General features: G+C 41.8%; 2 protein-coding genes across 2 annotated transcripts; one reads left to right on the top strand and one right to left on the bottom strand.

Annotated features, from left to right (window-relative positions):
* The first annotated feature begins 8,288 nt into the window (after window positions 1-8,288).
* LOC135612632 (zinc finger protein GIS3-like) lies at window positions 8,289-10,045 on the top strand. The gene has a single exon (XM_065109154.1). It carries the CDS (start codon window positions 8,555-8,557, stop codon window positions 9,284-9,286), a length of 732 nt encoding a protein of 243 aa, XP_064965226.1. The 5' UTR covers window positions 8,289-8,554; the 3' UTR covers window positions 9,287-10,045.
* Window positions 10,046-13,711: 3,666 nt separating this feature from the next.
* On the bottom strand, window positions 13,712-14,974 carry LOC135599120 (uncharacterized). Its single transcript, XM_065093873.1, has 2 exons — window positions 14,181-14,974; window positions 13,712-13,979 (listed from the first exon to the last, which is right to left on the bottom strand). The coding sequence occupies exons 1-2, from the start codon at window positions 14,826-14,828 to the stop codon at window positions 13,917-13,919; spliced, it is 711 nt and encodes a 236-aa protein (XP_064949945.1). The 5' UTR covers window positions 14,829-14,974; the 3' UTR covers window positions 13,712-13,916.
* Between the last annotated feature and the right edge of the window lie 1,782 nt (window positions 14,975-16,756).

Raw genomic sequence — 16,756 nt, 5'->3', positions numbered from 1 at the left:
TACCTAGATTTTGGTCAGTCAAATCTTACAAAAAGAAAGTCAACATGAAATATTAACGGATTTATCCCTGGAATTAATTTTGATTTAGAGAATATTTTCCCCTAACTACAAATGGCCGATGTACGGAGGATGTTCGATCGGACCCGGTCCGGTTCACGGGGCATGACCCAACACGGACAGCGGATTCGGATTCGAACTTGCATCAAGTGGATCCAACCCACCGTTGGCTGCACTGCGCACGCCGAGAATCCGTGTCCTGTCGGCCTTTTACGCCGAGCGGAGGAAAGCAGAACTATTGGATCCAAGAAACCACAGCTTCGTCGGCTGGGCAATCCATGCCGGATCGAACGTCCATGGCGCATTCATCACCATTGCAGCAAAAGAGCATTTCTGCTTTCAAGACCGGCTCAGGAGAAGAAGAGAGTTGGCAATGGTGGCGGTGACGGTGGTGGAGGAAGAGATACGAGTCATGGAGCAGAACGCCTGTAAGAAAACTACAGGTCTGGCTTGATCAAGCAGGTAATGAAGGCTTTAAACAGGCCCTTCATCGGCTGCACTTGATGAAATGGAAGCCCAAAGGGTAAACTCTTTATTAGCCAAAGCTTAAGCTTTGGTTGGTTGATAGCTTAGGTGGGTTTGTGTTTCAGTATTTAAATGTCTTAAGCTTTCATCAAAGTCATTAAGACTATTTTTGTCAGATGATGAAGTAATCATGCTAACCCAATTCAACGAAAGAAATGAGAATTTTTATTGATATTGTGTATAAGTTTATATGCAGAAGAAGATATTACAAAATATATGAGACATGAGAAGATCATGTTGAGATCATGATCCTTATTATTGATAATACTTATCATAATTTTTTATGATTTAAAATATGAGCCATGAGAGATACATAATTCACTATTTTAAACTTTGTTACGAATAAAGGTAAAATCAATAGTTATGCTTCGTTCGAGAGTGAAATATAGGGCCAGTACATAGATATGTTACCTCGATATTATCACAATATATAGATGGATAATCAGACAATATGACAAATAATTTATATAGTAATGATTGAATCTAACAAAGTTCAATAGTTATAAAAATAATCACTCGATATTCAGTCTCCATAAAAGATTTTACGATCCGTAGAAGATTTTACAATAGAAAGTTACTTTTTGAAACTCCAATAGGATTGTGACTAAGGAATACAATATGACCACTAGTAGATGTCCTATCATTCTTATTATTTGTCCAATCAATATTTAAAAATGCATGAAGCAATGTTGGAGTTCTTTCGGAAAAAAAAAAAAAGCAATGATTAATAATACCCTTTTAAGTACCAAAGATGACATTTAACGGTTGTTCAATGATTTGAAGTAGGCATGTGTATAAATTGAGATAATTTATTTATTATATATACAATGTCCAAACGAGTGAATGTCAAATATTATAGATTACAATAACTTCACAATACTAAGTGGCAATACCAAGATTAGTACTATGGTCATGAATATATTTATATTAAGAAAGAAATAGACTAATTGCTATGTAGATGACTTGAACACTAAGAAAATAGTTGAGGACCCAAGATCTTTGATAAAAAACTTATTTCTAAGTTGCTAAATAAACTAAATAATTATTATTGATTTATTACTTGGAATAATTAAGTCATCTATGTAAACTAGTAAAAAAATGATTATGCCCTCATGAGAATAAATAAATAATAAATTATTAAATTAATAATACGAAATCCAACTAAGACTAATAGGTTCAAAGTTTATGATACCAAGTACGAGGGGCCTACTTGAGATTATAAAGAATCTTGTGTAACTTAGATATATATTGAGGAAGATTCAAGAAAACATATAAGTTGGTTCATAAATATCCTTGAAAATATGATCATAAAGACATTTTTTATATCCAACTATTGAAGTCTCCAATTGTTAGATAAGATAAGATAAAATAATATAAATTATTATTATATTCACAATTGGATTGGTACATTGAAGAAATGCCTCTTGTTTTATACTTATCGATTTCATTTGATATAAAAAATTCATTTGTACATTATAAGATTTTGACTTAGACGAGATGAGACTAAGTCCCATGTGTTGAGAAACCTGGGGCAGCATCATATGCGCAGCAGCAGAAGAATATAAAATAAAAATCTAAAATTTCCTGAAGAAAATAGTTTCTCGTTGTCGTGCGAAGATTGGTGTGCAAAAATCGATAAAACCGAAAACTACGCATATGCGAAAGATGTGTTACTTAGGGAGTTCGTATATTTTTGAAAACCTACAGATCTATGAGAGAAGATGAAGGAGGTCAACTATCATCCTCTATAGTGGTGATCCACATGGCAGATGCGACGAAGACACTCCTCAAATCGTCACACAATCCTCCTCTTTACGTGCACCACGTGATTAAGAAGGTCCTGACCCTTCTTATTGTCCACATGCCCTAAACCAGGGCCGTCGATAGAGGAGGAGAGTGAGGGAGGAGTATAGGAGGTGGCATCCAAAATTAGTTTAGCCTGTACCCCCTTTGGTTCCCTTTTATTTGTAGAGGTCCCTATCAACTTAACCATAATAGATCTTGCCATATTGGGTACTGGATCTCCATCCAACTACCCAAGCCTCTTGGAGTAATGAATTTCTATCCAATAATATCTCATTAACTTTTATTGGATCTTATCCATAAGATCTAATAATTCAGGGGCTCATTAGATATATAACAAGATAGGAGCTCCAACGGATATCTTATATCCGAACCTCTACTCGTTGCAACACTAACCATATATGTGTGACCATCTAGACCCAATATTAAGTTGGTCATGAGTTATGCCTTTCAGAACACCTTCTAACTCAGTAAATTATTATCTCCAAAATAATTTACTCGACTCATTGGCTATAGATGTACTAGACTACTTCGCCGTAGTCCCTAGACGATACAGGGGAATTCAATCCATTGAACATATCTATCCTCAATTATCATGTATCTATAATCTCTCATTCATCTAATATCTCAGAGATCGTATATCGGGCATGATGCTGCCAGACCCATATGGAATGTACTTGAGTTTTGCTCTAATCAGATTCTCTTGGAGAGTTCTTTCTCTTTCAATTCGAATGACCATAGCTAAAGATTTTTCTAAGCAAGAATATATAGGATATTCCTCTATCGATACTCAATTACTCTTGTAAAGTTGGCTGTCACTCCATGGCTGTGCTAGATCTAGAACTTCTTGACCTATAAGTCCGGTATCAAAGAGTGAAGTACTCATACAGGACATTCTTAGTATCTTAAGTCTAAGGACCAAATACACAATTGGGACGACGAAATCTCTATCTAATAATGAGTTATCATTAACTATCCAATATTTCGTGAGCAGATCAATCAGTGAACTTATTCTCCAATAAGCACATACACTATATTCCTAATTCCCCACATGAGTAGTTATGAGATCAGTCGCTTCCATTATATGGATAGGTATACAGTACATCAATCTATCCGGTTATCTCGATATTTCTCTCGAGTAACTTACGACTAGGATTATTTAGGGTCTGTGTTTAAATGTGAATCAATCTTATTATCTCGATTCTAATTGCACAGATCCATGAATATCACAATATAAGCAATAAGCAATATAAAGTGAAAAAATATCAATAAATAATAATAAGTAAAAAGAGTATCTATAATGTCACATATGTCATTACTCACGTGATTGACTTATAGAACACACTTATCATCACTTTAAGTTTATAAACACAATAAGAGATTACATAATTATATAATTTTTAATTAATAATAAATATAAAATATTTATCTAAATCATTTGATATGAGATCTTGAGATCATAATCTAATAAATAGAATCATGATAATATATTATCAAGATATTAAGAGGAACATTTTTTATTTTTCTCACTAATATTCTTCCTGATATTTAATCCCTACAAAATGTTACGTGATTTAATTATTTATTTTAGTTGATGATCTCCCAAGTCAGGTTTAAGCATTCACTGATTGCTTTCCTAAGTCAATTGCCACAGTTTTGGTTGAAGATTAAATCTTTGCATTGTTTCCTTGCAATGATAATGATTAAGTACTACTTCTATTAATATTGCAGGTATTGAACAAAGACTACCTGAATTTTGACCAGACCAACAGCAAGATGAAGAATAATGATGATGAAGATGAAAGAAACACAGGTTTCCAAACTGGTAGGTATTTGTCAAGTCAAAATAAAAATATGCTTGAAATTTAACATTGTTTTCTAAGCAAACACAAAGACCACACAAGAATTGTTGCACCACCTTAATGATGGATTCTTCTACAAAGAGGAACATCTCTTGGTGGAGATTGGTAGTCTATAACCTTTTTCTTTTAAGATTGAAAAGACCCAGCCTTTGACACCAATACACACATTATTTATTGTAGATTGGAGCACTCAAAAAGTTTATAATCCATAACAATCAGCTCAAAACAATTTTGTTCCTCCAGAATCCACTATCTTGTCCAGTATACAACAAACTGAACCCAAAAAGCTGAGTAAGAACTCTGTTTGATCAGAGAGGAAAATCCATCCATCCATCTGACTGAGACTTCAAGGAATTTAATACCCATTACAACTTTCTTTTACTGCAGAGGTTTCTGGGTAGCTAGTTCTGTTGTTCCTCTGCCATTTTTCCTTCTCTCAGACAATTTAAATGTGTAATCAGTTGTTGAAATGGTTACACAAATGAAGACCAAATAACTATTTGCCTGACATAAGCTCACAAATGGGTGATTGGCAGAGTGCAACCAATTGAAAACCACAAAGTTAAAGATGATTTGAAGCTTGATGTTACTGATAACAACCAAAAGCAACTTGTAACAGATATCACAAGATACAATCCTTTTCTTTTTTTTTTCTCTCTTAATCTTGATAAAAGGCTTTGATCTGTCCTTCCTTGGTAAGAGTTCATTATATTATATAATCTACAGCAGCATACATGCTAGAAATGCTTTCCTGGTCACCAATGGTTCCAAAGATCAAAGATTGGTTTTCCCAAAAGCTCTTGCCACTGCATTCAAGTCACCCCAAGGACTTTGTTGATCTCCTCCTAATGCCCTCCTCTCCATAGGCATCTCAAGTGTGCACCAATCCCATTCAACAATCACCTTATCTTCCATGTTCATCCATCTTTAGACACCTGCCATCTGAACCTACATCTTGATGTTTTGTTTTTGTCTTTCAACATGTGTTAAAGTAGGTCAGCTAAAGACTATACTCAATTGACATGATGCAGTTAACCAATTATTTCATATTGTATCCTCAAACATTCTAGACCATGTCTAGGTTTTGTTTCAAGGTCATTGCTGAATTAAGTATTCTTGCAGAATCACCTCACATGACTTTAAGTGAAATCCACACAAGCAGAACTTGTTTATCAAAGAAGTAGGTAATGTCACTTGAAACACAAAGGGCTATTTTAAGCATCTTGTCCCTCATTGCTTGGATAATTAACATGCTTTCAACTTGATCATAAAGAAGAAATCTATTCAGTTCTTAATACAAACCTGTTGCTTAAGTCTTGGTCGGCCTTCTAAAACAATTCAAAAGAAAGAAAGATGGTTGCTAAGTCGACGGCGACCTATAATTAATCAGAAAAGGTGAGGTGAGATCATCTTGTATTGTGTACTCAATTAAGCTCCAATCAAGCAGAATATTTCTCATTAGGAGGACAATTAATTAGGTGGACCTCACTCCAGATTCGCATGATCTTTCGTTTTCCGAAAAATTTCTTCTCAATCAACAAGATAACAGCAGGCATGATTGTCTAGGTGAAATGTTTTGTATCTTATAGTGGAGACCACCTATATCTAGACAAGTTGATGACTCACTTTGAGCACTCATTGAAGCTGTAGATAGGCAGATTCTTCCTCTACAGTGGTCTTGAATGAGAAAGAAAATAGAAGAGACCTTAGAACTAAATTGGAAGAAAAATATATCCACTTGTGAGACAGAAATCTTGTGAGTTACTCAATATCTGTGCTTATGTTAGTGCAATTCAACATACATACATAGAGATGCTTCTTATCATGCAAAAATTAGTCCAAGTGCATGCTCTGTTTTGTAGTGGAAAACTGGATTCTTGATTTGGTATGAATGCAGATAATATAAGATAGTTTATATTCTATAACACCTCATTAGGTCCATAGATTAAGGGGAAAGTCTGTGTTCCTTGCTGTCCTACTAACCTATAGAACCATAATTTTCCTCTTGAACATGTTAGATCATACAACACTGCAGAGCATACATATAAACAGAGGTCAAAGAAAAAGAATTGAGTGTAGGGTGTGCAGGTCCTACAAAGTTTCTCATCCAAGTAAACTCGAAACATGAATGACAACATGGCAAGGGAATTTAAGTAGGCTTACTGTGCTAAGACTAGGGGAGTCTTAATTCGGGGAACATTGCTGACTAACATGACTGATATCATATCTGAATAGATTATCTATTCTAAACCACCTTCCATGAAGAATCTGGACAAAACAAGCCCCATGTTAGCAGTGGATTAAGATTAACTAAGTATTTCCAACTCAAGTACAAAGACCTTAGATATCAAATGGGCCATTAAACATATAGATCTCAATAATATAGTGTCTAAAATGTGTAGGTGAATGATTGTTGATGTGCACTAGCAGCACCATATCCCATGAATTCAGCATTTCTCTTGAACTCAGAATCTCTCTCAGATATTTCACATCGTTGGAAGATATCAGGCTTATTAATATCAACAGATCAAAAAGATAAACTAGAGTTTAATAGTTTTTCTTCATGTGGATAAGATATGTTTTGAATGTGCCACATTGTCTGATAAATTGGTGTGCAAGCAACCTGTTATTTCAACCAGCTGATATATAAGAAGCAATAATACTGTGCATTTTTCGTTGTTATACCATAAGGCATGCATAGAATGGTCGGCTAACCCTCTCAATCCTTCTCACAAGTGCTTTAAAGCTCAGTACAAGCTATATCAGGATGCTTTAAGCAGCATGTCACATAAGATGGAACAGCTTATGCATTGGCATCACATCCGAGTGAAAGTAAATGCTAGAGAAGAAGTATATCTGAAGTTTCCAAGACACAAGAAAACACAGAAAGATCAAAAAGTCTCTCAGCTTCCAATGGCTTTTTCATTTTAGGTTACATGCTTGAGATTCTCTACCAAAAACTGTGTGTAAGAGTTGTTCATTTGTGGATTTTCGAGCTGCTAAGTTGCCCTTTTGTGTCATCAGCAGAGAATCTTTGAGCTGAGATCAGTGGTTGACAGCTAACTTCTTCCCAATAATTCTCGCAGTAAACTATATGTGCTAGCGGCCTGTATTGTAGTGTGCATGAATTGATTTCCATGTGCATTGGGAGAAGAAAGTGTTGGAGAACAACATGATAAAAGCAGCGAGAGCAAAGCTTGTTTATCATCTTCTTCTCAACCCTGTCACTGTTTCATGGAGATATGTCAGACATGTAACATGTGCAAGATCATGATTTGGACTGTCACATCCAAGCTAGAGAAAGAGCATACATGGAACACAGTGTAATCCACAGCCACGGACAGATGGAACTGTAGCACAGGCTCCACAGCTCCGCTGAACTCTAGTCCTCCGGCATTTCCATCTGTCATTAGTCCCCTTGTTGGCAACAGAAGAAGGAAGTGATGTTAACACTTGTGACCTCCTCCCCTCTCACATGCATATGTCCCAGGCACTGGCATCGAAGTGCCAACCACATGTCGAGACCCAACAGGGGGAGCTCACCTGTTCCTATGGGCTGAGGGACAGGCAAGGCTGCCATGTCACAGAAACTTTCTTCCTTGTCCCTGTGCTTGCAGTGACCTAAGAATGTTTCATTTCATATAATACAAGGGGAGCAGGCTCCCCACATGGTGGCACCACCACTTGAGAGGCAGAAACTAATAGAGCTCAGGCAAAGTGGCACCCACTCACTCACAGTTGATCCACTATTAACCTAAAGCTATTATGGCCATCACCAAATATTATATCTCCATCATCCAGCTCTGCACCACACACATGCTGCTCTTTAAATATATTACGGTAGAGCTGTAGGGTGGCAGCCCCATGCAGCCCTCATACGTAGAATATACTGCCACCAACGAAGGTCAAGACAAGCGCAATCTAGGGTCTTTCTGCTGTTTCTCCTGTTCCCCAAACCACATCGTGCACTCACCCTCCCCTCCTCCTCTCTCTTGGGATGTCCGCAGCCAACTCCTCTCTCTCCCTCTCATGTACAATTATCATATCAGTAGGTTGTATTCAAGTCATTCTTTGTTATTATCTCTCACTATTATTTTGGAGTCTATGGACTCCTCCTCTCCTTGTTTCAACCTCGTGTATATTATATCTCTTCACCTTTGAACCATTCCATGTATGGGTATATATAGAGCAAGCTAAGCTGCCGGAACCCTCATGCAACCAGCTCTCCATTCCTCTTTCTTCTTCTCCTCCTCATAGATTACTGTCTCTTTCTACTGCTGTTCTGTTGCTTTTAGAGGGAGGATAAGATGTCAAGGATGGAGTGCAAGTCGAAGGACGACAGTAGCCCACGGGTGAAGGTGTTCGGCGTCCATGCGGCCGAGGAGGAGGCCGGTCATGGATCCGATTCGTCGTCATCCACGACCACCACCGCTGCGGCACCCGGCGGGGCTGGGGACGGCGGAGACGGCCGCAAGTACGAGTGCCAGTTCTGCTGCCGCGAGTTCGCGAACTCGCAGGCGCTGGGCGGCCACCAGAACGCGCACAAGAAGGAGCGGCAGAGGCTGAGGCGCGCCGTGCAGATGCAGCACCGCCAGGGCGTCGTCGGCTGCTTCCGGCAGCCGGCCGGCGTCCTGTGCCCCAGGAACCCCATAGTGTCGGCCTTCGCGCCGCCGGCCCACCTCTTCCCGGACTCTTCCGCTACCGGCGGTCCCCCCACCGGCTGGGTCTACTTCTCCCGCGAGCCGTCTGCGCCGGCGCCGGCACCGTCGCCGCCCTTCCACGTGTCGCACGGCTGCGTCTTCCCCTCCTCCTCCGCTGCCCGCGTGCCCCCCGTCACGCCCCTCTACTCCTTCTCCGCCACCGGCTACGGCGGAGATGCCCGTGGCGGGCGGCTCTACGACGACAGCTCCGTCACGGGGCCGACCTCGTTCGCGAGGTTCACGGTCTCAGGCCCGGGCAAGATGGTGACGGACTCGGCCAGAGCAGACGACTCGGTCGGGTTGGACCTCCAACTCAGCCTGGCACCTGCCGGGTCATGACCTCTCTCTCTGATTCCCATCTCTCATATGATGATGATAACTCCTTTAAGGATTGTAGTAGATCCTGTACATCTGCCTTTCCCTTCCTTAACATTTGATTCAGTTCTCGTTGGTGAGCTGATGATGATGCAAATTTGAAATCCACATGCCATTAATGTGATGGGAAAACAAGAAGTACAGGAAAGCCACCATATACTCCGCTCGTTTCAGCTCGAACTCATGTAGGCTTGTCAGCATGCAAGAAAACATGCTTGCTGAGAGCACTTGGCTTGAGATCTAAACACCAGCAGTGGCAGTCGTATTGTTCGATGGTGAACCCTAACTCCTCGGCAGTTTCTGCACACCAACCGCAGCAGACGAGGCATCATCTTCCCATGCAGCGAGCAAGGCATTAAAAGATTGCATGAAAGGCACAGTGGAGGGTTGTGCTCTGTGCACCGCAATAAACTAAGCCTCGCCTCAGCGTCAAGAGACCAAACTTTATGCTGCATAACGTGGACGACGCACCGATTCAGAGGCGAGTGCTGTGTCGCCCTCCCGACTCGCCAACAGCTGCCGCCCCCTACGTTTCGTCTGCTGGTTGGCCGCCTCCCCGTCTCTTCTGTGTTTGGCACCCAAGACGCCGCTCTCCATGAATCCACCTGCGAGTGATTGCCTGTGTACGACGGCAGTAGAGAAGGTGTACGTACGTAGAGACGGCAGCTTTACGTGCATCATCTCCTACATTAATCCCTTCCTCTCGATACTTTCTTCGTCGCTTCATTGTCTGCTATCATCAGTTAGTCAACAAGTGTACAGTGGCAGCAAGCGATGGATAGATCATCCCAAGATTCGTATCACTTATACTAATAATAAGATTAAACCTAGTTTTATAATCCCCACCCACCAGCTTGATCACAGTACCAAGGGACGTATCTTCCACATACAACTCGATGAAGATTTCGACCACTTCGATTCATCACTTGACCTAACAATGAATATTATATGGGACGCTCCAAGAATGTCCTCAGAGGAACAATTACCTTCAACCTTAAAACCCTTAGATCCTTGGTTTCTAGTTTATCTTGTAAACGACAGATTGATAGATATAGAATATGGCACATAGATATCATCTTGGAATCAGAAAATAAATAACTTCAATTATTAACCAAAGGTGCCATATTATATATAGGTTTCTCCCTTTTAACAGTGCACGAAATGTATAATTTGATTAGGGAATAATATAAGCAAATTTACAACTCTTTACAACATCTAGAAAAGGTATTCGGATTCTCATGTTTAGTGGTGGGATGTAACTCAAAGTCAACTCATTTTACCCAAAAGTATTGGTTATTTAACTCAGTATAAGCTCATGATCGATGTAACATACCAACCTAATAGATGACTCTGCACACACACACACACACTCTCTCTCTCTCTCTCTCTATGTATCTATCTATCTATCTATCTATCTATCTATCTTAATATATAATTGACGATTAGGGTAGGTGCAGTTTCCATTAACTCGATCTTGCTCGATCTTGACAAAAAGGATTAATAAATCCTAGAAGTTCATAGAGTATAAATGACTTTATTGTTGGACATGAAGTTTATCAAAAGAATCACATCAAACTAAGAGGATTCCTGTCAATAACTAAGCTATCATGAAGAGAAATTTTGATGATTTTACCTAATAAACAATGACCAACATTGTCATCGGTCGATCGAGAAGAAAGATATTGAATTTGAATCCTACCTTGGTCATAAATCATTTGTTAAACTAATTAAATCTTAATAGAGAGGGTTTTGGTGAAGAAAATGGCATATTACCAGGCTATGACTGTCAATTTAGAAAAAAAACAATTTTTTTTCATGTCAAGGGAATATGTTTTGCTTCTGACCAAAGAAAAGTAAAACATGACAAGATGTCCAACCCAAGAACAAATCTAGTCAAAAGAAGATATGATAGCACTGTTGCAATCCCACAAATCATTCTATTCTCAACTTTATCTTGGTCATTGAGGATTGTCCTACCCCACATGTATGGCCAAAATCTGAGTATTTTGCAACAAAAGCCAATGTGTAATCTTCCCATAATTATGATCTCATGGTTGACACTTTCACCAAGAGATGGATGAGACAAGAAAGCTAGGCAAGCAACAAAAAATGTGGGTGGAGATTTTTAATTTAGAAAGAGATAAAAAGATCCAATGACTCCTAAAGATTGAAGATGAGGTGAGAAAGAGGTTCCCACTTTCACTAAGAAGCACTTCAAATGGGTTCCAATTGTAAAGAGTCTCTCTCTTATTAGTGACACATTAGTAGTCATCATCAACATGTAGAGCACTCAAAAGATACATCAAGTAGAGCACCCAATGTGCTACGCACAATGAAGGCAAGCACCAATACATCAATGCCAAAGCAACTACAAATTAAACTCATTTCAACTGCTCCTCATTGGTAAAATGTCATGGATAGGATTTCACAGACCACAAACATCTCCATGTAGATATTGCTAAGACAAAAGGATGACATGACATGAGGATCACTATAAGCTCATCAAAGTGGGCATTTAGAGAAAAATTGAAGCACTTTGCAGTTTAAATGCTTGCCTTCAATTAGTTCTTTGCTTGGGCAACAATGAGTGTGCTCTCATGTCATCTTGACTGATACACCAAGCAATAAGTTGTGATCTCTTACAGCTAGACTGAGACATACTACTTTATTCCTCTTTCTCTCTCTCACACACACATATCTCTCTGCTAATTCCATATATAACAAATACAAGATCAAGAATTAGTCTTAATGTCCCAACAACTACTTAGAATTGGATCCATGGAGTTTTTTATCTTGATCTTTCTAAAATATTTAAGGAATCACATAGAAAAAACTGTTTTCTAATTAAATGGCTGATTCAAAACAAAATTTAAAGAACATACTGTTTTGCTGCTCCGTCACTTCTCCGAGTCAGGCAGGCTTGCTTGCTGTGAAACATGGGTTGCATCCACTCCAACAAAGACTAACTTGGGTGGAGTTCTTGTGCTGGGTGATTCCTGGGTTTTACTGAGCAGACTGCACTAAGAGCAGTTCTTGGTTCTTGTGCTTCTTCATTTCATTTAAGAGATTGTCTTCCCAGAAACGAATAATTTGTATCGAAGAAATGAGACAACCTTCTTCGTCATGGTCATGCCGAAGCTCCCTAGTGTTTTTTTTGCTTCTAAGTTGTAGGTTGTAGGATTCTTCTTCCTTTAACATGAGATGGAGATGATTTCTTTTCTTTAGCTTGTCCACCATGGAATCACTTCCTTTTTCCAAAGAAAATTGCCTGCTGCTCAATAGTTGGAATTGCTTTGAGAGGTGGATCCTCTAATCTGATGCTTGAATTGATGGTGCTACGAAGCGAAGACGATATCCAATCGCATGAGCTCCTTCATACGCTGACAGATTACTTCGAACACCTTGCACGCGTCCAATGCGCCCTTCCAACCACCAAAATCCGATCTTTATTATTCACGCACCAAAAGAATAGCAAATTTAAGGGGCTCGATCACTTCCCCCGACGGCGTACTCGCGGTGGAGAGATCAGAAGAAGAACCACACGTCGCTGTGCGAGGAGAGAATGGAGGAGGCAGGGACGTCCCGTGGGCTCCTGCTTGTAGAGCTTAACCTTCCACGAGCTTGCGCCTGGGGCAGTAATTGAGCAGCTCCCCGTCCGTGGGGCGCAAGCGGGACCGGGAAGCAGGAAGGGATCAGATTGTGGTCCGCAACGACGGAGGAAGTCGATGTGTTCGATCTTATGACGAGAATCGCTGTGGATTAACGGCTCTGATTTAATTAACCACAAAAACAAGATTATTTTCACGAATCTCTACGCTACAGTGATCACTCAAAGATGTGCATTGTGCAGGGCAGGCCCTGTCTCGGCCCAGCCATACGCCACGGCCTCAGGGTCTGGAACGGCCACCGGAAGCGCTCGTAGTTTACTACCTTATCGGTGAGGGTACGGATCCTATATTTGGAACGAGCGACCAAACACGGGAGAGACACGTCTCACTGGATCCATCCATATGTGGGTCCCCAATAAGAACCAATGGCAGCTCTAACTAACAAACATCCTGCAGATAACATATGAGGATTTCCACTCGGCAATACCCTAATCAAACCACCAACCCAGCAACGGCCGCAACCCTCCATTAAATCCTCCGCTTCTCTTCCCGTCGTCTTCTGCCTTGCTAACCCTTCCTCGTCCTCCCGCTCCTACAGGAGGAAAAATCCCTTTTTGATCTCCGTTCTGCCACTTCCCACGTGAAACCGAGCGGAGGAATGAGAAAGGAGTCATGAGCCCAGTTCGAGTTCATGAAATTAAGAACAGCTACAGAACAAGCAAAACTCTGCAGTCGGAATTCGTCACAGAAGTCGAACCATTCTAGAGGAGCAAGCACGCACTAAGATGAACAGAGAGCATTTATAGATGTCTGTATCCTTGAATAATAACAACAGCAGAGTACAAATAGAGCCGAATTAACTGCTAAGAAATAAGAATTGTAGGAACGGAAAGAGGATTAATGGCGATGGCGGAACTACCAGGATAGCTTTCTGCGGCGGAGAGAAGAGGGGAAGAATTGGCACCACCGCAGGTGAGACCTTGCCTCTAATCGGGAACCTTGTACGTGTCGAGGGTGATCTCCGACAGCCATGAACCTGGGAACAACAACTGGTACAACAACGAAGATATCACCTTTTAACCAAGAAAAAAAGAATCACTTTTTTCCGCGAGAAAACCAGGGAGGTTTGTTTGAATCAATGGGCTAGAAAGATCAAGTATAAAGAAGAAAAGCACGAATTTTTGGGGGAAAAATCGAGTTTTGAATCGAGAAGTGGCAACAAATTGGACTAGGTGGGCAGAGCGACTCACATCGAGCTGCTTCTGGATCACACGGGGACGCTTTCGGGGCCGCCGGCGGGCCCTGTGCCCCGTCACCGAGTAGATGTCCTCCTCGATCTCCTCCCTCGTGAGAGTGATCGAGAACTTGGGCCGCTCCTCGGGTGCTATGCTTCCCGACCTAAGCCGCACCGGCCTCTTCTCCGCCACCGCCACCGGCGACGCACTAGTTTGCCGCTCGAACACCGAAGGAGTCCTGGGTCCCCGCCGCCTCGTTCTTAGTTTACACGACCGCGCCATAGATGAGGAAGACGGTTCCGCGTCTGCCTCCGCTTCCCGATCCGTTTTCTTATCAGCGTCCCCGCCCTTGAGCGGCGCCGGCGGAGGAATTGCCAGCTTCATCCGGTCAGCCGCCTCCTTCAGGTGAACGAAAAGCTTTTCCCTCACCTCCTCGACCCCCCTTTCGTCGCCGCTCACCTCGGGAACACGGATCCCGCCCCTCGCCGCATCGGACGCACTCCGGCCGCCCGCGGCGACGGCCTCCCCCTTGCCGTCCACGCTCGTGCAGCGGAACAACCGCTGGTTCCCCCACGTCTTCAGGATCGGAAATGAAAACTTGTGAAGGAGGCTCCCCCGCGCCGCCGACACCGCCGAGTTGGCCGCCTCCGCCGAGAACGCCATGTATCCGGGCCACCCTCCAGCGGTGACCAGATCCAGCCCTAGGGGTTGTCAAAGGGCAAGAACAAGAAGCCTTCTCGAGTCGAGAAATCGCCGAGGAGAAGAGGTTGCCGACGTTTGAAGTCGAAGGCTGAAGGTGAAGGAAGGAAGACAAGGGAGAGGGAAGGGAAGTAATTAAGACGAGGGGGTTATATATCGAATAAAATAATATTAAAGGAAGCATCGCTCCGTCCCATGTGTTAAGCCAAACACGCATACGACGATCTATCCAATATCAGGCTGCCACAGTGTCGTATACCGCTTTTCGACCCCTTCCGGCTAAAAATGTAGCCATGTGGGTGTCGTGGCAAAATTTTGTTGGCCTGATTGTGAGAGGCGTATGATGCGTCACGCACGGATGGGGGGTGGGGGCTTGCTTTCCCTCTCCTCGTTTCGAATGGACGCTGTGGCCCTCGTGTCTGTCACGTGAGCGTTCCTCCTCCGGGACGATGTGTCGCACGTTGATTAATTGACAAGGACGTGACTAAGCCGAGCCATCTTTCTTCCGTGATCTTATCGAACTCCCTTTAGGAGTTGAGTTGGGTGGGACTCAGATTAGATCCATTCAATCCGAATCCACTAGTTTGTTAGATTAAAAACGAGCCTCCAACATTCAACATCTCGGGTTCGATTTCGAACTTTGCCGTCGACCCTATTAGCTTATTGGATCTGAAACGCCCGAAGGATCCGAATCAAGTTAACGGGGAGCCATCTTTTTATGATGCCACTTCTTTTTAACGACAATGACCAACTCGTTTACCAACCGCCGAACCACTGGCGTTGGCCACTTGGTGGGTCCCAGCCTATAGCATAACACAGCGAGGCGTACCTGGGGTGATCTAATTGGAGAACCGCCGGGTGCGATCCTTTATGGCTTCTTTTCTTTTGCGGGCTCGTCAGAAGCCCGCGATAATTGAAATCGAAACCGCATCCGAAGGTTTCCGTATTGCCTCCTCCTCTTCGTCTCTTCCCCTCTGGAACGAGGAAATGGAAGAAGTCCCATCGACGAGGATCGCCGCAGGAAAGGAAGGGACCGAAGAAGCAGCTGGAGACACAGTGGTTCCGCCGATGGGGGCGACGGAGACCATTAATCTTTCGGTGAAGATGGCAAGGTTGACATCGGATGAGACGGAGAAAGAACAGACGGGCAAGATCTTAATTACGCTGTCGATTTCCAATTACGTTAGTAGGTATCAAGACACAAATATCAAAGGCACGAAGCCCCATTGGCGGCGAAAGAAATGTTTCGGCGCGAGCTTGATGTAAGACATTTCTTGATTGTAGCTTGATTTCTGACCCTTGGTTGTGGTTCGATGCCTTATCCTGTTTTTGTCAATTGATTTCTTATTTCAATGAAATACTTGTTGATTCATTTGCAGATCTCTTCTCTGGTTTAGGGGTATCTGAAATAACTCCAGAAACCTATAGAATCGTTTGAATGAGGGGTGCGTCATCCTAAAGTAAGGTTATAAAAATATATGCTATCTATTATTTTCAAGTTAGAAGCTAAAGGCGTTGCTTTTCTTTGCAGAACTTGGAATTTCCGATTGAGAAGGGTGGTTTACTTTCGGGAAAGAAGGTTAAAGGTTTTCATTTGCTGCCTATTACTTTCCTTGGTCCTGTAATTTTGGCAACTTGATTTGTTAGGACATTTTATAAATTTTAAATTATATGGTTTAATAAAATAAATAGAAGGCTTTCGCTTTCTATAAGTTCAAATTTATAGTTCCTAAACTATCTTATTATTCTTTTCTTTCACGAGAGGCACAAGAATTACTAATGAAGCTAAAGTAATGCTAGGTCGTGCCGTCATGGAGAATTTGCCTTCTTAGAGCATATTATGTGTAATTTGATGAGATCACATTTAGTCTCATATTGATTTGAGAGTTGAA

The sequence above is a fragment of the Musa acuminata genome, chromosome BXJ1-2 (genome assembly GCF_036884655.1).
Source record: "Musa acuminata AAA Group cultivar baxijiao chromosome BXJ1-2, Cavendish_Baxijiao_AAA, whole genome shotgun sequence".
Classification (NCBI taxonomy): Eukaryota; Viridiplantae; Streptophyta; class Magnoliopsida; order Zingiberales; family Musaceae; genus Musa; species Musa acuminata.
This window is presented reverse-complemented; position numbering and strand designations above follow the sequence as displayed.